The sequence below is a fragment of the Cherax quadricarinatus genome, chromosome 22 (genome assembly GCF_038502225.1).
Source record: "Cherax quadricarinatus isolate ZL_2023a chromosome 22, ASM3850222v1, whole genome shotgun sequence".
NCBI classification, from domain to species: Eukaryota; Metazoa; Arthropoda; class Malacostraca; order Decapoda; family Parastacidae; genus Cherax; species Cherax quadricarinatus.
Window position 1 is genome coordinate 19,769,850 of NC_091313.1, and position 22,943 is coordinate 19,792,792.

The 22,943-nt window shown below is 37.2% G+C and overlaps 1 protein-coding gene across 3 annotated transcripts in view; it reads left to right on the forward strand.

The window, feature by feature from the left end:
* Nucleotides 1–485: 485 nt before the first annotated feature.
* The window catches only part of Vps16B (Vacuolar protein sorting 16B), a gene marked incomplete at its 5' end in the record, with an annotated part of 90,357 nt that continues 67,899 nt past the window's right edge, over nt 486–22,943 (forward strand). For all 3 annotated transcript variants that reach the window (XM_053778194.2, XM_053778193.2, XM_053778195.2), the window contains 4 exon segments: nt 486–608; nt 7,677–7,750; nt 9,214–9,423; nt 12,386–12,474. In XM_053778194.2, coding sequence (XP_053634169.2) covers nt 486–608; nt 7,677–7,750; nt 9,214–9,423; nt 12,386–12,474 — 496 coding nt within the window.

Below are 22,943 nucleotides of genomic sequence, written 5' to 3' on the forward strand. Positions count from 1 at the left end.
TTTGTATGGGAAATATTGCTTTAGTTTTCGTCGAATATGGTTTTTGTCCGACTCTCTGGAACCAGTTAAAAATGAAAACCAAGGTTCCACTGTATCTCTCTTTGTTTAAGGTCATAGGCATGAAAATTAAGGCATTGTGAGAAATTCTGCTATAGGTTCACAAATTATTTTAATGCTTACTTCTTATGAAATGCCCTATTATGATAAATTGGTTATAGATGAACCTTTATAATTTGTAAAAACTATTTCTTTTATGTGATTTTGGAAGTTTCACTGACATTCTCCTCATAAAAAAAGTTTTTTTTTTTTTTTTTTTTGCATGAATGTGAATAGCCCAAGTCTTTTAGTAGCAACATTCCTCATACTTCAAAATGCATACAGTATTTAAATCAGTTTCTCTTGCATATTCAGAGCCACTATATTAAAAATGTAAAGATTGTAAATAAATTAATAACATTTTAACTTCTACATTTCCTGCCATAAAGTTGACACAGGTGGCACTGGAAATAGTGGGGAAAGGTTGGCCAAAGGTGTTGGAAAGGCAATTGGTGAAAAACTAGATTCTTGGAAGCCACCCTCTGTGTCTATCAAGTGGAACACTTCACAAGGTACTTACTTTTTAGTGCATTAATTATTTTGATATTTATTAGGTAACTTTCATGTACTGTCAATTAATTCATGAATTGAAGTAGAGAGCCTTTCACAGAAGAGTACTGTATCCAAGTTAGAGTCACTCATGTAGGGAGCAGCTGCAAGGCTGGCAGCATGGTACAGTACAGTATTTTTCCCATTTTTTGTACCTGTCAGAAATACTGTACTGTAATTTCACAGTATACCTTTTAAAAAAAATCAGTTGTTCTGTGTTGATTTCATACCCCATTCATAATATTCTTCCAGCTTTAAAGCTGGCAATATGATATAGTAGAGTTTTTTCCATTTTTTGTACCTGTCAGAAATACTGCACCATAATTTAGTACCATACTTTTTAACATAAAATCAACTATATCATACAGAATTCCATACCCTACTGTACACTCTGGCAGTTTTAAGGCTGGCAGCACAGTACATTATCATATTACCTATTTCCATTTATCTTAGGTGTTAGAAATACCATACCATAATTTCGTACTGTGCTTTTTAACAAAAAAGTAGTATTCCATGACATATCATCCTTCCAACCTTGACATCTGATTTCATTTAGAGAAACCATACCACAGGCTGGGATAGAACCCGTGATCAGAGAGTCTCAAAACTCCAGACCATCGCATTAGCCACTGGACCAGCTAGCCACAATAAGATTCGTCCAACCAGGTATATTTCTACACCATAGGAAGGTTAGCATAGGCACCACTGTGGTGGCATTTGTGGTCACAGTGGTGCGTATGCTAACCTTCCTATGGTGTAGAAATATACCTAGTTGGACGAATCTCATTGTGGCTAGTTTGTCCAGTGGCTAACGCGATGGTCTGGAGTTTTGAGACTCTGTGATCGCGGGTTCTATCCCCGCCTATGGTATAGTTTGTTTGCAATCGTGTCATTACGATTTCGTGATTCATTTAGAGATCTTTGCAAAAGTGCAGATCTGGATGTCATATTCCCCTTGTCTGTTAATGCTGTTAGCAAGTTCAACTTTCTAGGTTTGCATGACAAATTGTAACAGTTATGCAAATACATATTATAGTAATACAGATTTGCACTGAAGATATCTTGAAATTAATGTTTTATCATATGTTTGTTCAGTTTTCCATGAGTAATGTTTAATCATTGGGATAATCTTAACCCTTAAACTGTCCAAACGTAGATCTACATTCATGTGCGTAGTTCTCGGATCTTCATTTTCCCCATTTGAAAGCATGTAAAAAAAAAAACGTACATCTACGTTCGGAGCGCCCCGCACGTGGACATAGATCTACGTTTGGACAGTTTAAGGGTTAAATATGTATTTCAATTTAATTAGTAGTACTTGAATAGAATAGTCAATTTCTAATGTGTTGGTAGTTAATTTTCAAGTGTATCCATTTATGGCAGTTTATGCAAATAAATATTCTTACTTTTTCATGCTGTATTGAGTAAATTGCAATCAATGTACACTTTTACTACCAGGTTAGAAGACCTAGATACTGTTTTGACCGCTTGGTGTTTTTAACCCTTTCAGGGTTGAGAGGCCCTCTCCTATACTTGTTCTCAGGGTCGAAAATTTTTCCAAAAAAATAAAAATTATTTTTTCGTGAAATGATAGAGAATCTTTTCCCGATCATAATGACACCAAAAGTATGAAGTTTGATGGAAAACTTATGGAATTATGCTCTCACGAAGTTAGCGGTCTTGACGATGTTTACGCATCGGCGATTTCTCTCACTTTGAGAACTATTTTCAGCCAATTCCAATGTACCAGTCGACAAAAATCATAGCTATTTCAAGAAAACAGCCAATTACCGATTTCAGCTATCCAATAAAGTGGTCAGAAATTAGCAATTTTACCAATTTCACACATATTTCAAAAGATGCTAATTTCAAAATAGGGTCCAGAATAAACAAGACAGACATTCCTTGCACTAAAATAACATTTTCTCTGTTCATTAGTCACATCTCCAGGCCCCTCTTACATTTCTTTTGCTTTCCACTTTGAACTTTTATTCTCAAAAAAAAAAAATAGAAGATTTACTGTTATGCAGACTACTGCATTAGTGTAAAAGTGGTATAAATAATATCAGCACACTTGTGAAAGAATATTAGACTCACCAGTTGACGTGTATTGGACGCATGGCTTCATTTGTTTACTCTTAAACATTGGCAAAAATCGAACATTTCTGCTACTTTGAGCTCAATTTCAAGGTACTTTTCATTGTGAAACCAATCAAAATCATCTCAATTTCTGTAATATTCTTCCATTCTATAAAATAAGACCAAGAAAATGAGAAAAAAATCATAAATACCATGAGGAAATGCACTGCAAAGTCGCTGTTTTAAACCAAAAACACGGTTGGAGTTTTTTTTCTCATTATGCACTGTGTGCTGCAGGATTTTCTTATACTGTGCACACTGACCATGCAGACCCTTTGTTTCATATGTAGGCCTACCAGCTTACTCTTGCTAGATTTGAAGGTGCTAGAATTTACGTGTGTACTAGTAAGGCACCAACCCTGGCGTGCAAGCCATACTGGTACGACACCGACCCTGAAAGAGTTAAGGGGAGAGGGCAAATTCTCACCCAGTCATGCAGGATGCACATTTCTTACTATCATGGTAGTAATATTAGTGCCCAGATATTTTTTTGTGAAAGTGGAGTTTTATATGTTTAAACAGGCTTTACACTTTAAGCTAATAAGTCAGACATGCCTACTACACAAAAGTGGATGGCGGGGGAAAAAAGAACGGTTAGTTTATTGTAATTACCTTATTATTCCTCTTTGAGTCTGCAGGGGCGAGTGCCAATTTTAAGGTATGACTATAATTAGCTCCTTTCATATGTATGTATATTGAACTTTGTGTATGCGTGTATGCATATGGACAAATACAGTACAAATGTTTATTCATAAAAAGACATTATAAGCATAGATGCAGTTTGTAAGTTTATATTAAGTATTATAATACTACGTGTTGTAAGAGGCGACTAAAATGCCAGGAGCAAGGGGCTAGTAACCCCTTCTCCTGTATATATTACTAAATGTAATAGGAGAAACTTTCGTTTTTCCTTTTGGGCCACCCCGCCTCGGTGGGATACGGCTGGTGTGTTGAAAGAAAGAAATACTACACGAATAGTTTTTGGGACCTGATGAGCTGTTGGAGTGCGAGAAGGGTAGTATTTTGTAAAAGGATTCAGGGAAACTGGTTAGCCAGACTTGAGTCCTGGAAATAGGAAGTACAATGCCTGCACTTTAACCCTTTGACTGTTGAAACCCCAAATCCTGAGGTGTCTCCTGGTGTCACAAAATATTTGAAAATTTTTTTTAATTTTTTCTAATGAAATGATAGAGAATCTTTTCCCAATGGTAATGACACCAGAAGTACGAAATTTGATGGGAAAACTTACAGAATTACACTCTAGCGAAGTTAGCAATCTCGGTGATATTTATGAATCGGCAATTTCGCCCACTTTGAGCCCTATTTTAAGCTAATTCCATTGTTCCAGTTGAGCAAACTCATAACTATTTCTTTAGAACTCCATTTGTTCTATCGATTGAGTACAAGAAACTGTCTATTTACCGATTTCAACTACCCAATAAAGTGGTCAGAAATTGGCAATTTGGCCAATTTCACACAAATTAAAAAATATGCCAATTTCAAAATAGGGTAGGGTACAGAATGAACAATGCAGACATTCCCGGCTCTAAAATAATATTTTCTTTGTTCATCAGTCACATATCCAGGCCCCCTCTGATATTACTCTTGCCTTCTATTTTCAATTTTTATTCAAACAAAAAATAGAAGATTTACTGTTATGCAGACTACTGCAATATTGTAATAATTGTATAAATATTGTCAACCCATTCATGACTGCATATTAGAATGGCTAGTTGGACATTTATTGGACAATGACATCATTTGTTTACTTTTGAACATTGGCAAAAATCAAACATTTTTCTACTTTGAGCTCCATTTCAAGGTCCTTTTCATAGTAAAACCAATTAAAATCATCTCTATTTCTATAAAATGTTTTCCATTCTATCATAAGTGACTGAAAACAAGAATATAACCATAAAAACTACATGAAAATACACTTCAAAGTCAGCACTTTAATCCAAAAACACTGTTGGAGTTTTTTTTTTCTCATGCACTGTGTGCTGCAGGATTTTTTTATATGGTGTACACTGACCACACAGACCCATTCTCTCACATGTGGGCCTACCAGCATTCTCCTGCTTGATTTGAAGCCGCTAAAATTTTTGCGTATACAGTGGACCCTCGACCAACGGCATTAATCCATTCCAGAGAGCTAGCTGTTAGTCGAATTTGCCGTTGGTCGAATTAATTTTCCCCTTAAGAAATAATGAAAATCCAATTAATCTACTCCAGACAGCCAAGAGTATTAAAAAATTAATTTTTTTTCTACATGAAATATACATTTCCCTACACAGAAAACAATTAGACATGCACAATACATACATAAATAAATACTAAAATGACACTTACCTTTATTGAAGAGTATTGTTGATTGATGAGACTGTTTTTCTTGAACACTCTGGGATTTTCACAGTGTACATGAGTAAAGGCTTCACTTTGCAATCCCCACTAGCATTACAGCAAAACAAAAAAAGTTAGCCTGTCTTTTATAGGCTTGTGTCTTGGGAGTGCCTTTTACGTCTGAGTAATGTAGGTCCTGTTTGGCATTTTCTTCCAGAACAGGCCTGTTTCATCACAATTGAACACTTGTTGGGGTTGGAATTTTTCAACTTCGCCATGCCTTATCACACTGTGTATGCCGCTACAATTCTAAAATCTCTCAAACCAACCTTTGCTGGCCTTAAATTCACCAATATGAGCATTAGTTCCAGGCATTTTTTCCTGTTCACCTGGGTGCTAGTAGACTGGTGTGGGTCGCATCCTGGGGGACAAGATTAAGGACCCCAAAGAAAATAAGTTAGACTCCTCGATGACGCACTGACTTTCTTGGGTTATACTGGGTGGCTAACCCTCTGGGGTTCATTGTTTCTCGGTATTCTCGATAAGCAACACCAACAATAGTCTCTCCACATCTTCGAGTAGTTCAGCTGACGGTGGCGCAGCAGCAGCTGATGGTGTTGTAGCAACAGCTGATGGTAGTGCAGCAGCAGCTGCCGGTGTTGCAGCAGCAGCTGACGGTGGTGCAGCAACAGCTTACGGTAGTACATCAGCAGCAGCAGTTGATGGTGTTGCAGCAACAGCTGACGGTAATGCAGCAGCACCTGACAGTGTTGCAACAGCAGCTGACCGTTGTGCAGCAACAGCTTATGGTAGTACAGCAGCAGCAGCAGCTGATGGTGTTGCAGCAACAGGTGACGGTAGTGCAGCAGCAGCTGACAGTGTTGCAGCGGCAGGTGACCGTGGTACTATAGTATTTTGAGAGTATTTCTCACCCTTTGTAGCACTGCTAAATAAGCCCATGATGGCTTATTTAGCAGTTGCAAGCACTAAAAACACTGGAATAATACAAAATATATTGCAGGTACACTTGGAATCGACCGCAACGGCTTGTAAACATTGGCACACTGGCTACACACGGAGTCTTGGAGTGGCTGGGCCCGCTCAGGCCGCATGCCATTAGATGAGTTTTTCGTTGTTGGTAAAGCCAATTTTTTGACGCCAAAGAGCGCCGTTGGATGAATTTGCAGTTACTTGATGCTGCTGTTGGGTGGGGGTCAACTGTATATACGTCAAACACAGTGGCTTGTGAGACATATATATACAACCGAAACAGTCAAAGGGTTAAAGGAGGCGTTTGGGATATTGGCAGTTTGGAGGGACATCTAAACTGTTGTATCTGAGTGCCTCTGCAAAGACAGTGATTATGTATGAGTGATGGTGAAAGTGTTGAATAATGATGAAAGTTTTTTCTTTCTTTTTGGGTTTTTCTTTCTTTCTGGGTCACCCTGCCTTGGTGAGAAACTGCCGATGTGTTAAATAAAAAAAAAAACTACACACTCAGCATTTCAGGCAAAACTTGCTTGTCTGTGTTTTAGTGGTTAAGTTCCAAATCCTGAGCTCTCTCTTAATCTTCAGTCAACTGAATCCTTATTTAAAGTCTGCTTTGCCATCTCTCTTCCTTGTACATCTCATTTCTTTGCTAAATTTGCCCTGAACAAATTCATTTTAATATGTCTTTGGCTCATTTGGGTATTAAGGGTTCTTTTCATCTCAAATAGTGTATAGTATTTTTTCTTATTATGCCCCATACCCCTAAGTATTTTTTTATATTATCTTATTTATTTTAAGTAATAGGAGGGTCAGCTCTCTGTCCTTTCTTAGAGCTTGTGTTTTTCAGCTTGGAGACCACTTTAGTGGCAAACATCAGAGCTTTTTTAAACTCCTTGATGTTTGATGAGGTGAGGACTGGATTTTGGTGATGCATACTTGAGTATTAATCTAGGTTATTCTTGTAGAGTATGGAGTCAGAATATCTTAGGTGAGGGTTGAAGGCTGGTTTTGCATAGTTGAAGATTGGTCTTGTGAACTTTTACCGAGTATGAGACGAAGACACATTTCATGTGTACATATTTTCATGTCTGTCCATCTGTGCATATTTATATACAAGACATAAATTTGTTTATATAGTATACCATAATTTATTTTCTAATTTATTGAGGTTTATAATAGGAGGATTGCAAGAGGAATATGAATATGAGAATCAAAACTTCATGTCTGTCAGAGAAACTAGAAATGGAACTGATCAAAGTACAGTATTGGTGATGTACTTGAGATATAGGTTAGTTAATAAGCATTTTTGCATAATTTCTCCTAGTAAGATAATATTTTTGATCAGTTGGAGTGTTGAACAGATCACTTGGTATGTCAGCTGTGTCACATACACAGGCCAGGCAAAAACACTGAATATCATCAGTTTGAAATTTATTTTCTTTTACAATCCTGAAAACATAAACTTTTATTATATAAGATGCAGATCTTCAGTTATTCATATATGATCCCTTATGCCTTTCCATTAAATTTGTATATTTATATGCAAATTTGTATCTTTCCAGGACATGGTAGTGGTTCTTGTGTTCAGTGTGCTGCTAAAGACAATGAAATTTCTCAGTTGAAGAAACGACTAGAAGTAAGTTTTCATAATTAACCTATTGAAAATGTCTTTTCATTATACAACTCTGCTACTGGACATTATTCTTTTGTACTTAAAAGCCAACTTTGTATTTTAAAGAACTGGTATTAAACCATAGCCATATTGGTGCTGGTATGAGTATGAGACTTACTGGATTTTTGTATGAAAAGTTTGAGGCTCATGTAGTATTATGTGCATTACTCTTTAGATTAATTTGATTAGCAGTATTGTACATTTGTTATTTTTGTGCTTCATTTTATTGATTATTTGTATTATTTTAATACATTTATTTGATTAACCCTTTGACTGTTTTGGTCGTACTGTATATATACGTCTTACGAGCCACCATGTTTGACGTATATATACTCAAAAATTCTAGTGGCTTTAAATCAAGCAGGAGAAAGCTGCTAGGCCCACATGTGAGAGAATGAGTCTGTGTGGTCAGTGTGCACCATATAAAAAAAAACCTGCAGCACACAGTGCATGATGAGAAAAAAAAAACTGACCGTGTTTTTTGATTAAAACACCGAATTTGCGGTGTATTTTCATATAGTTTTTATGGTTATATTCTCGTTTTTTGTAGTCACATTTGATAGAGTGGAAAACATATTATAGAAATAGAGGTGGTTTTGATTGGTTTTACTAGGAAAAGGACCTTGAAATGGAGCTCAGAATAGGGGAAATGTTTGATTTTTGCCAATGTTCAAGAATAAACAAATGATGTCATTGTCCAATAAATGTCCAACTAGCTATTCTAATATGCAGTCATGAATGGGTTGATGTTATTTATACAATTATTACAATATTGCAGTAGTCTGCATAACAGTAAATCTTCTATTTTTTGTTTGAATAAAAATTCAAAATAGAAGGCAAGAGTAATATCAGAGGGGCCTGGAGACGTGACTGATGAACAAAGAGAATGTTATTTTAGAGCTGGGAATGTCTGCATTGTTCATTCTGGACCCTATTTTGAATTTGTCATATTTTTTAATTTATGTGAAATTGGCCAAATTGCCAATTTCTGACCACTTTATTGGGTAGTTGAAATCGGTAAATGGGCAGTTTCTTGTACTCAATTGATAGAACAAATGGAGTTCTAAAGAAATAGTTATGAGTTTGGTCCACTGGAACACTGGAATTAGCTTAAAATAGGGCTCAAAGTGGGCGAAATCACAGATTCGTAAATATCGCTGAGGTCACTAACTTCGCTAGAGTGTAATTCCATAAGTTTTCCATCAAATTTCATACTTTTGGTGTCATTACCATCGGGAAAAGATTCTCTATCATTTCATAAGAAAAAATAAAAAAAAAATTCAAATATTTTGCGATGCCAGGAGACACCTCAGGATTTGGGGTTGCGACAGTCAAATGGTTAATACTGTACAGTATACATCAGTTTAGGGAATTATTAAATTCAGATTTTCTGCAATGATTTTTTCCTCTATATTTCATTTTTTCAGAATTCTTATTCTCGATACAACCTCACACTACCACCAGATGACACAGTCAACCGAATACTTCTAGGTCAACCATATTCTCTAGAATGTTATCGTAGTCATGAAGATAAACTTGCCTTATTGGACACTGCTCTGAGTACTATGGATGGCAGTGCAATATTAGCAACATTGCTTCACATGAAGAACACTGTCAAAAAAAGTATATTTATTAAGGTGAGCACTGAATTCAGAACTGTTGCTGTTTCATTTTTAAAAGTTGCATGGTGATACATATGACTTACATAAGCAATAATTAATTTACACAATGGTCAAATTATTTTTTTAACACCGAGGCAGGGTGACCCAAAAAGAAAGAAAAACCCAAAAAGAAAGAAAAGCTTTCATCATTCAAAACTTTCACTATCACTCATACATAATCACTGTCTTTGCAGATGCACTCAGATACTACAGTTTAGACATCCCTCCAAACTGCCAATATCATAAACCCCTTTAAGTGCAGGCATTTTACTTCCCATTTCCAGGACTCGAGTCCGGTAAACGGTTTCCCTGAATCCCTTCACAAAATATTACCCTGCTCACACTCCAACAGCTCTTCAGGTCCCAAAAACCATTCATTTCCATTCACTCCTATCTAACATGCTCACGCATACTTACTGGAAGTCCAAGCCCCTTGTCCACAGAACATCATTTACTCCCTCCCTCAAACTTTTTCGGGGACGACCCCTACCCTGCCTTTCTTCCCCGACAGATTTATACGCTCTCCAAGTCATTCTACTTTGATCCATTCTCTATATGACCAAACCACCTCAACAGCCCTCTGACTAATACTTTTAGTAACTCAACACCACCTAATTTTATACTACGAATTCTCTGCATAATATTTACACCACACATTGCTCTTAGACACGACATCTCTACTGCCTCCAGCCGCCTCCTCGCTGCACCATTTACAACCCATGCTTCACACCCATATAAAAGTGTTGGTACCACTATATTCTCTTACATTCCCTTCTTTGCCTCCACGGATAATGTTCTTTGTCTTCACAGATACCTCAACGCACCACTCACCTTTTTTCCTTCAATTCTATGGTTTACCTCATCCTTCATTAACGAAATGTGCTGACAAGTTAACTCCCAAATACGTATCGGAAAACATTCACTTCTTCCATACTTCCTCCCTCCAATGTGATATCCAATTTTTTCTTTATCTGAATTGTTTGATACCTTCATCACCTTACTCTTATCTATATTCACTTTCAACTTTCTACCTTTACACACCCAAACTCATCCTCTAACCTTTGCAACTTTTCTTTAGAATCTCCCATAAGCACAGTATCATTAGCAAAAAGTATCTATGTCAATTCCCATTTTGTATTTGATTCCCCATAATTTAATCTCACCCCTCTCCCCAACACCCTAGCATTTACTTCTTTTACAACCCCATCTATAAATATGTTAAACAACCATAGTGACATTACACATGCCTAAGACCTACTTTTATTGAGAAGTAATCTCCCTCTCTCCTACACACCCTAACCTGAGCCTCACTATCCTCATAAAAACTCTTTCCAGCATTAAGTAACTTACTACCTATTCCATACACTTGTTTATTTCACTCCAAATTTTTTTCTTATTCTCAGCAAAATTTCTTGACACTGCCTCTCCCACTCTTATCATTTGCTCTCCTTTTGCACTCTCTTGCCACTCTCTTTACCTTTCTTTTACTCTCCATATACTCTGCCCTTCTTATATCACTTCTGCTTTGTAAAAACCTCTCATAAGCTACCTTTTTCTCTTTTATCTAAATCTCTGTGCAAATGAGTAAGTGTGTTCCTTTTTTTTTCAGCATTCACAGTTTTGTTTCTGTATTGTCAGGTTAAATAATAGGGATAAAGGCATTTCATTTTATTGCAATATTTAATAAATATTATTATAACAATATGTGGCTTTTATGGTTTATTTATACTGGGGACTTGGAGATATTTTATTTATTGTTATTAGTTATTTGAATTTAAGCTAAAAAGTTGACATTTAATATAAATTTAAAATGATATAGATCTGTTTGGCATTTAAAGAAATGATGTAGAAATTAGCTAGGTTGAAGCATGTTGAATATACGATTATTTGGGTCAAAGATGTGATAGTAACTTCTTGTTAATGTATGTGTCAGGAAGAATCACTTGATAAGGAAAACTTGATTCTGAAGGACATGTTTTACATTCCAAGAACATTATTATAAGCAAGAAAAAACATGGCATAATAATTAATTAGTCCTTGCTTATTTTTTTTATATATAGGAGATGCAAATAAGGCCACATGCAAGTCATCTGTACATAAGTTACCATAGTGACATTACACATGCCTAAGACCTACTTTTATTGAGAAGTAATCTCCCTCTCTCCTACACACCCTAACCTGAGCCTCACTATCCTCATAAAAACTCTTTCCAGCATTAAGTAACTTACTACCTATTCCATACACTTGTTTATTTCACTCCAAATTTTTTTCTTATTCTCAGCAAAATTTCTTGACACTGCCTCTCCCACTCTTATCATTTGCTCTCCTTTTGCACTCTCTTGCCACTCTCTTTACCTTTCTTTTACTCTCCATATACTCTGCCCTTCTTATATCACTTCTGCTTTGTAAAAACCTCTCATAAGCTACCTTTTTCTCTTTTATCTAAATCTCTGTGCAAATGAGTAAGTGTGTTCCTTTTTTTTTCAGCATTCACAGTTTTGTTTCTGTATTGTCAGGTTAAATAATAGGGATAAAGGCATTTCATTTTATTGCAATATTTAATAAATATTATTATAACAATATGTGGCTTTTATGGTTTATTTATACTGGGGACTTGGAGATATTTTATTTATTGTTATTAGTTATTTGAATTTAAGCTAAAAAGTTGACATTTAATATAAATTTAAAATGATATAGATCTGTTTGGCATTTAAAGAAATGATGTAGAAATTAGCTAGGTTGAAGCATGTTGAATATACGATTATTTGGGTCAAAGATGTGATAGTAACTTCTTGTTAATGTATGTGTCAGGAAGAATCACTTGATAAGGAAAACTTGATTCTGAAGGACATGTTTTACATTCCAAGAACATTATTATAAGCAAGAAAAAACATGGCATAATAATTAATTAGTCCTTGCTTATTTTTTTTATATATAGGAGATGCAAATAAGGCCACATGCAAGTCATCTGTACATAAGTTACCTAAAGAAACGTCGCAACTACGCAGAAGCCATCGATTTTCTGGGGTAATTTGATTCTGTTTATTTATATGTTTGATTAATATTAAAAAGATAGTCATCTTTCTGTATCAAGTGTTTTTGCTAGTCTGAGATGGGTGGCTAATTGCAAAATTTTTTGTAAAAATGTTTTGCAAGGTAATTTTGTCTGTTCCTTTAAGTCATGATACACATGAAACACAGTATTATTCTTTTATAAACTTTCATTGTTTTACTCTCAAAAATAATTAAAACTATCACAATTGCCAAGTTAAAGTAATGTACAGTGGACCCTCGGTTATCGGCCATTCCACCTATCGGCCAACTCGGTTATTGGCCGATTTTCGGCTTCCAGTTATCGGCCGTTATTTTGCTTATCGGCCATATTGGACGCATCCACCGGCAGTCACTCGTGAGTTCCTGAGTCAGTGTGGCTGTGTCTCTAGGCAAGTGAAGAAGCTTCTGCTCATTCATCCAAACATTTTGGTATAATCCATTGTTTTTGGTGGTTATTGATTAAGTGCAACTGTGAAATAAGTAACCAAGGCTCCAAAGAAAGTTCCTAGTAATGTACCTTTGGTAAAGAAAGTGAGAAACATGATAGAATTCAAGGCAGGCAGGCATAGAGACAAGAAGTGCAGCAAGCATGCAGGGGGTGTAGCAGGAAGGCAGGGAGTGTAGCAGGCAGGCATAGAGGCAAGGAGTGTAGCAGGCATGCAGGGAGTGTAGCAGGCATGCAGGGAGTGTAGCAGGAAGGCAGAGAGTGTAGCAGGAAGGCAGGGAGTGTAGCTGGCATGCAGGGAGTGTCGCAATGTTTATATGCGATGTATGTTTAATAATAATCACTCTTGGGCACATTAAATGTCTTATTTTAGGTTAATATAGACATTTTCATTAATCCATATATATGATATTTTCTTCAGAATTATATAAGAAACACGTTACATTGCATATAGCATATAAACGTAGCATATATACATGCAATGTTTATATGCTATTGAGTGGAGAGTCGGGTGGAGAGTAAACATTATGTTTTCTCTAATTCAGCATTAGAGAAAACTGTAAATCTGGCGTCTCACCCAGTAACCGCTCATCATATGCGTTTGTTTACAATTCTCGGCATGAATTATTCATTACTTCTCCCATTGTTTATTATGGCATCTAAAGGTAGTTGTTAGAAACGATTAAACTCAGTGAACATGGTAATAATATGGCTGTTTGGTGTAGCCCAGGGGGTGGGGAGGCTACATACGTGTACTGTACCTACATCTTCCGCTGCCTACACTGACTTCTTACAAATAAATACTACTCACCTCTCGCCCTACAATAAGACTACAAATATTTTAAGATAAGTAATGAATGTACTCATTGTTTTCTGTATGTAAAACTATAGTTAATCTTTAAAAAATGTATTTTTTGCTAATATTTTTGGATGTCTGAAATGGATTAGTTGGATTTACATTAATTCTTATGGGAAATATTATTTTGGTTTTCGGCTTTTTTGGTTTTAGGCTAACCTTCTGGAATGGATTACGGCTGATAACCGAGGGGCCGCTGTACATAAATAAAGCTCTGGGTCACCCTGCCGTGGTGGGAGATGGTTGTTGTGTTAAAAAAAAAATGAGCTCTGACCTGGTGCATCCTGTGGAAATACTGTACAGGTCTCCCTCAACATTCACGAGGGTTAGGGGATCAAGAGCCTCGCGAATGTTGAAAAACCGTGAATGTTTGGTGCCCCAATATATTGTAGGGAAATATAATACAATACTGCTTCCTAAACTTGTTGAACCATGAACAATCTTAAAATACATGAAAACGTCGTAAATTGTACTAAATACATACATTATGCCTTAACAACATGTATGTTATTAAATACTACTGCCTCCACCACTGCAAGTCCCTACTACCCTCCCTCCGACCCCCACAACTGGCAGCCAGCCCTCCCACCACTGTGTGGTGAGTGTTTTGTTTGTTCATTATTTGCTATTAAACTACAGTATAAATAATGTCAACCCATTTATGACTGCATATTGGAATGGCTATTCGGACAGGTATTGGAAGGTGACATCATGTGTTTACTCTTGAACACAGCAAAGAATCAAACATTTGTGCTACTGCTAATAATAATAATAATAATAATAGTAATAATAATAATAATAATAATAATAATAATAAAAATAATAATAATAATATAAAAATAATAATAATAATAATAATAATAATAATAATAATAATAATAATAATAATAAATACGATAGAATTGAAGAAGGAAATTGTACAAAAATACAAGGGCTGAAGCAGTGGTGGAGGAAGTGGTTGACGCAGCGTCAGTGTGGCTTTGTTTATGCTGGAGTGAGTATTAGTCTCTGTGCTCTTCCAAACATTTCACAATAATTCATTGTAATTGGTGCTTGTAGATTGAGTGTGACTGGAGTGGTTGAGGCAGTGGTAGAGGCAGTGGGTGAGGCAGTGGGTAAGGCAGTGGTAGAGGCAGTGATAGAGGCAGTGGGTGAGGCAGTGGGTGAGGCAGTGGGTAAGGCAGTGGTAGAGGCAGTGATAGAGGCAGTGGGTGAGGCAGTGGTATTTACTAACATATATGTTATAAATAATAATAGTACATGTTAATATTAATAACTTTTATAATAATAATAATAATAATAATAATAATAATAATAATAAATGTTATTCATAATGTACTATTATTATTTATAACATATATGTTAGTAAATATCACTGCCTCTATCACTGCCTCTACCACTGTCTAATACTCACTCCAGCATAAACAAAGCCACACTGACGATGCGTCAACCACTTCCTCCACCACTGCTTCAGCCCTCGTATTTTTGTACAATTTCCTTCTTTAATTCTATCGTCACAGCTGCTCTTTGCTGATGACACTGTGCTCTTGGGAGATTCTGAAGAGAAGTTGCAGAGATTGGTGGATGAATTTGGTAGGGTGTGCAAAAGAAGAAAATTACAGGAAAGAGTAAGGTTATGAGGATTATTATTATTATTATTATTATTATTATTATTATTATATCAATATTATTATTATATTAATATTATTATTATTATTATTATTAGCAGTAGCAGAAATGTTTGATTCTTTGCTGTGTTCAAGAGTAAACACTTGATGTTAATGTTGCAGTTTAAAAACTGTAGTGTAAAGCACCCTTCTGGCAAGACAGTGATGGAGTGAATGATGGTGAAAGTTTTTCTTTTTCGGGCCACCCTGCCTTGGTGGGAATCGGCCGGTGTGATAATAAAAAAAAATAATAAAAAAAAATAAAATTATTATTATTATTATTATTATATCAATATTATTATTATATTAATATTATTATTATTATTATTATTAGCAGTAGCAGAAATGTTTGATTCTTTGCTGTGTTCAAGAGTAAACACTTGATGTCCGAATAGCCATTCTAATATGCAGTCATGGATGGGTTTACATTATTTACACTGTAGTTTAATAGCAAATAATGAACAAACAAAACACTCACCACACAGTGGTGGGAGGGCTGGCTGCCAGTTGCAGGGGTCGGAGGGAGGGTAGTAAGGACTCGTGGCGGTAAACTTAAATATGATTTGGCAGCTGGGAATTTGGCGGTTGGGAATTCGTGAATGTGTGAAGCCCGCGAAAGTTGAAAACGCGAATGTTGAGGGAGACCTGTATATGATTGCTTTCACTTCCCTGTTCTTTGTTGTTGTGAGTAAGGTAACATTTATGAGGAGATTCCGGAAACCTGTTTAACTGGGCTTGAGTCCTGGAGGTGGGAGGTAGAGTACCTGCATCCTAAAAGAGGTAGGGATGTTTCAGTTCAAGAGATCATTTGAACTGTGATGTCTGTACATTTTTGGCAAGCCAGCTACTGAATGAATGATGGTAATTGAGTGTTTTTAGATCACCCTACCTTAGTGGAAGTTGGCCAGTGTTAAAAAAAATTTAAAACTGTATGTTTTTTTAAATTATCAGACACCATGCATGCATATATGTTTTGTTTGTAGTAGACATACCAATACACAGTTAGTATGCCTGGATTAATGCTGTGCTATTTTATTTTTTAAAATTAATTTAATATTTTTATTCTGTGACTGCTCACCTCACTTTAACACCCACTTGTTCAACAATCCCTGTAGTCCTGGTTCAATTATCCCTCATTTATAGTCTTATTATGGTGTAACCTGTATACAGTAGGGCCCCACTTATATGGCAGATTAGGTTCCGGGCTACTGCTGGAAAACAGACATCGCTGGAAAGCAGAACACCATTTTTTTCCACTTACAGTTAGCAATAGAACTAGGCATTAAAAAACAATAAAAGTAAAATACACACACAGTACACTCATTATTTACCTCAAAATATTTGTAGTCTTAATGTAGGGCAAAAAGTGAGTAGTATTTACTGTAAGAAGTCAAGTGTGGTAGCCCTCCTGGCCACCCAACCCACACATAATATACTATGACAACGCTTAAAGCTCCCTAGAGTGATAAAATGCATATACAGTACACTCATTACTTACTTTAAAATATTTGTAGTATTAATTGTCTTAATGTAGAGTGAGAGGTGAAAAGTATTTATTTGTAGAAAGTTGCTTGGGAGTGGTACAGTAGAATAAATAAAGACCAGCACTTCCATTCTCATGTAACTTTTAGAAGCAATGATGCTCTGACAGATTATTATTATTATTATTATTATTACCAGTTATTATTTTTATAAGTTATTGTTATTACAAATTATTATTACAAGTTATTATTATATTATTTTTTTATTATCACACTGGCCGATTCCCACTAAGGCAGGGTGGCCCGAAAAAGAAAAACTTTCACCATCATTCACTCCATCACTGTCTTGCCAGAAGGGTGCTTTACACTACAGTTTTTAAACTGCAACATTAACACCCCTCCTTCAGAGTGCAGGCACTGTACTTCCCATCTCCAGGACTCAAGTCCAGCCTGCTGGTTTCCCTGAACCCCTTCATAAATGTTACTTTGCTCACACTCCAACAGCACGTCAAGTATTAAAAACCATTTGTCTCCATTCACTCCTATCAAACACGCTCACGCATGCCTGCTGGAAGTCCAAGCCCCTCGCACACAAAACCTCCTTTACCCCCTCCCTCCAACCTTTCCTAGGCCGACCCCTACCCCACCTTCCTTCCACTACAGACTGATACACTCTTGAAGTCACTCTGTTTTGCTCCATTCTCTCTACATGTCCAAACCACCTCAACAACCCTTCCTCAGCCCTCTGGACAACAGTTTTGGTAATCCCGCACCTCCTCCTAACTTCCAAACTACGAATTCTCTGCATTATATTCACACCACACATTGCCCTCAGACATGACATCTCCACTGCCTCCAGCCTTCTCCTTGCTGCAACATTCATCACCCATGCTTCACACCCATATAAGAGCATTGGTAAAACTATACTCTCATACATTCCCCTCTTTGCCTCCAAGGACAAAGTTCTTTGTTTCCACAGACTCCTAAGTGCACCACTCACCCTTTTCCCCTAATCAATTCTAATCATCTTTCATAGACCCATCCGCTGACACGTCCACTCCCAAATATTATAATCATAATAAAAAAGAAGTGCTAAACTCACAAGGGTCGTGAATAGCTATAGATAGAGTGAAGGCATACGATAGTAATAAATTTCTAGTTAAGTTACTGATGTTTGACTAGAGAAAATGTAATTCTTCCGACCCTCCAACCAACCACTCGGTGAACAAATCTTATATTTATGTAAATTTTTATGCTGTGGGTGTATGAATCATGCTTATGTATTACGTAGCATGTTTATTATATAACTGTGAAAAATTATCATAGATGGATTAATAGAAATGTCTATTAGCATAATGTACGACATTTAATGTGCCCAAGAGATTACATATAGTATTATTAATATTATGGCATCAAGAGTAGAGACATTCTTAGTGATTTTAATGTGTACCTGCATGCCAGCACAGTGTGTAAGTATATTTAGGCACAGGTACACAATGTGTGGTGTAAATATTATGCAGAAAATTTTGAGTGTGGAAATTAGGAGACGGTGTGGAGTTAATAAAAATATTAGTCAGAGGGCTGAAGAGGGGTTGTTGAGGTGGTTTGGTCATTTAGAAAGAATGGATCAAAGTAGAATGACATGGAGAGCATATAAATCTGTAGGGGAAGGAAGGCGGGGTAGGGGTCGTCCTCAAGAAGGTTGGAAGGAAGGGGTGAGGGAGGTTTTGTGGGCGAGGGGCTTGGACTTCCAGCAGGCGTGCATGAGCGTGTTCGATAGGTATTTGGGACCTGACAATCTGTTGGAGTGTGAGCAGGGTAATATTTAGTGAAGGGATGAATGATGATGAAAGTATTTTCTTTTTGGGGATTTTCTTTCTTTTTGGGTCACCCTGCCTCAGTGGGAGACGGCCGACTTGTTAAAAATATATGTACAGTGGACCCTCGGTTAACGGTATTTTTTCATTCCAGAAGTATGTTCAGGTGCCTGTACTGACCGAATTTGTTCCATAAGGAATATTGTGAAGTAGATTAGTCCATTTCAGACCCCCAAACATACACGTGCAAACGCACTTACATAAATACACTTATATAATTGGTCGCATTGGGAGGTGATCGTTAAGCGGGGGTCCACTGTATATATATCTTTCTTTCTTTCAACACACCGGCCGTATCCCACCGAGGTGAGGTGGCCCAAAAGGAAAAACGAAAGTTTCTCCTTTTACATTTAGTAATATATACAGGAGAAGGGGTTACTAGCCCCTTGCTCCCGGCATTTTAGTCGCTTCTTACAACATGCATGGCTTACAGAGGAAGAATTCTGTTCCACTTCCCCATGGAGATAAGTGGAAATAAACAAGAACTAGAAAGAAAATACCAGAAAACCCAGAGGGGTGTGTATATATATGCTTGTACATGTATGTGTAGTGTGACCTAAGTGTAAGTAGAAGTAGCAAGATGTACCTGAAATCTTGCATGTTTATGAGACAGAAAAAAGAAACCAGCAATCCTACCATCATGTAAAACAATTACAGGATTTCGTTTTACACTCACTTGGCAGGACGGTAGTACCTCCCTGGGCGGTTGCTGTCTACCAACCTACTACCTACATACATACATACATACATGGGGAAGTGGAATAAGAATCTTTCCTCCGTAAGCCATGCGTGTTGTAAAAGTCAACTAAAATGCCGGGAACAATGGGCTAGTAACCCCTTTTCCTGTAAAGATTACTAAAAAGAATAAGAAGAAGAAAATTGTCAAAGTGGGAAGTCTGAATGTGCGTGGATGTTGTGCAAATGATAAGAAAGAGATGATTGTGGATGTTATGAATGAGAAGAAACTGGATGTCCTGGCTTTAAGTGAAACAAAGCTGAAGGGGGTGGGAGAGTTTCAATGGAGAGGAATAAATGGCATTAGGTCAGGGGTTTCAAATAGAGTTAGAGCTAAAGAAGGAGTAGCAATAATGTTGAAGGATAAGCTATGGCAGGAAAAGAGGGACTACAAATGCATAAATTCAAGGATTATGTGGAGTAAAATAAAGATTGGATGTGAAAAGTGGGTTATAGTAAGCGTATATGCACCTGGAGAAGAGAGAAGCGTAGAGGAGAGAGAGAGATTCTGGGAAATGTTGAGTGAATGCGTGGGGAGTTTTGAATCAAGTGTGAGAGTAATGGTGGTTGGGGATTTCAATGCTAAAGTGGGTAAAAATGTTATGGAGGGAGTAGTAGGTAAATTTGGGGTGCCAGGGGTAAATGTAAATGGGGAGCCTTTAATTGAGCTATGTGTAGAAAGAAATTTGGTAATAAGTAATACATATTTTATGAAAAAGAGGATAAATAAATATACAAGGTATGATGTAGCACGTAATGAAAGTAGTTTGTTAGATTATGTATTGGTGGATAAAAGGTTGATGGGTAGGCTCCAGGATGTACATGTTTATAGAGGGGCAACTGATATATCAGATCATTATTTAGTTGTAGCTACAGTTAGAGTAAGAGGTAGATGGGAAAAGAGGAAGGTGGCAACAACAAGTAAGAGGGAGGTGAAAGTGTATAAACTAAGGGAGGAGGAAGTTCGGGCGAGATATAAGCGACTATTGGCAGAAAGGTGGGCTAGTGCAAAGATGAGTAGTGGGGGGGTTGAAGAGGGTTGGAATAGTTTTAAAAATGCAGTATTAGAATGTGGGGCAGAAGTTTGTGGTTATAGGAGGGTGGGGGCAGGAGGAAAGAGGAGTGGTTGGTGGAATGATGAAGTAAAGGGTGTGATAAAAGAGAAAAAGGTAGCTTACGAGAGGTTTTTACAAAGCAGAAGTGTTATAAGAAGAGCAGAGTATATGGAGAGTAAAAGAAAGGTGAAGAGAGTGGTGAGAGAGTGCAAAAGGAGAGCAGATGAAAGAGTGGGAGAGGCACTGTCAAGAAATTTTAATGAAAATAAGAAAAAATTTTGGAGTGAGTTAAACAAGTTAAGAAAGCCTAGGGAAAGTATGGATTTGTCAGTTAAAAACAGAGTAGGGGAGTTAGTAGATGGGGAGAGGGAGGTATTAGGTAGATGGCGAGAATATTTTGAGGAACTTTTAAATGTTGAGGAAGAAAGGGAGGCGGTAATTTCATGCACTGGCCAGGGAGGTATACCATCGTTTAGGAGTGAAGAAGAGCAGAATGTAAGTGTGGTGGAGGTACGTGAGGCATTACGTAGAATGAAAGGGGGTAAAGCAGCTGGAACTGATGGGATCATGACAGAAATGTTAAAAGCAGGGGGGGATATAGTGTTGGAGTGGTTGGTACTTTTGTTTAATAAATGTATGAAAGAGGGGAAGGTACCTAGGGATTGGCGGAGAGCATGTATAGTCCCTTTATATAAAGGGAAAGGGGACAAAAGAGATTGTAAAAATTATAGAGGAATAAGTTTACTGAGTATACCAGGAAAAGTATACGGTAGAGTTATAATTGAAAGAATTAGAGGTAAGACAGAATGTAGAATTGCGGATGAGCAAGGAGGCTTCAGAGTGGGTAGGGGATGTGTAGATCAAGTGTTTACATTGAAGCATATATGTGAACAGTATTTAGATAAAGGTAGGGAAGTTTTTATTGCATTTATGGATTTAGAAAAGGCATATGATAGAGTGGATAGAGGAGCAATGTGGCAGATGTTGCAAGTTTATGGAATAGGTGGTAAGTTACTAAATGCTGTAAAGAGCTTTTATGAGGATAGTGAGGCTCAGGTTAGAGTGTGTAGAAGAGAGGGAGAATACTTCCCGGTAAAAGTAGGTCTTAGACAGGGATGTGTAATGTCACCATGGTTGTTTAATATATTTATAGATGGGGTTGTAAAAGAAGTAAATGCTAGGGTGTTCGGGAGAGGGGTGGGATTAAATTATGGGGAATCAAATTCAAAATGGGAATTGACACAGTTACTTTTTGCTGATGATACTGTGCTTATGGGAGATTCTAAAGAAAAATTGCAAAGGTTAGTGGATGAGTTTGAGAATGTGTGTAAAGGTAGAAAGTTGAAAGTGAACATAGAAAAGAGTAAGGTGATGAGGGTATCAAATGATTTAGATAAAGAAAAATTGGATATCAAATTGGGGAAGAGGAGTATGGAAGAAGTGAATGTTTTCAGATACTTGGGAGTTGACGTGTCGGCGGATGGATTTATGAAGGATGAGGTTAATCATAGAATTGATGAGGGAAAAAAGGTGAGAGGTGCGTTGAGGTATATGTGGAGTCAAAAAACGTTATCTATGGAGGCAAAGAAGGGAATGTATGAAAGTATAGTAGTACCAACACTCTTATATGGATGTGAAGCTTGGGTGGTAAATGCAGCAGCGAGGAGACAGTTGGAGGCAGTGGAGATGTCCTGTCTAAGGGCAATGTGTGGTGTAAATATTATGCAGAAAATTTGGAGTGTGGAAATTAGGAGAAGGTGTGGAGTTAATAAAAGCATTAGTCAGAGGGCAGAAGAGGGGTTGTTGAGGTGGTTTGGTCATTTAGAGAGAATGGATCAAAGTAGAATGACATGGAAAGCATATAAATCTATAGGGGAAGGAAAGAGGGGTAGGGGTCGTTCTCGAAAGGGTTGGAAAGAGGGGGTAAAGGAGGTTTTGTGGGCGAGGGGCTTGGACTTCCAGCAAGCGTGCATGAGCGTGTTAGATAGGAGTGAATGGAGACGAATGATACTTGGGACCTGACGATCTGTTGGAGTGTGAGCAGGGTAATATTTAGTGAAGGGATTCAGGGAAACCGGTTATTTTCTTATAGTCGGACTTGAGTCCTGGAAATGGGAAGTACAATGCCTGCACTTTAAAGGAGGGGTTTGGGATATTGGCGGTTTGGAGGGATATGTTGTGTATCTTTATACGTATATGCTTCTAAACTGTTGTATCCTGAGCACCTCTGCAAAAGCAGTGATAATGTGTGAGTGTGGTGAAAGTGTTGAATGATGATGAAAGTATTTTCTTTTTGGGGATTTTCTTTCTTTTTTGGGTCACCCTG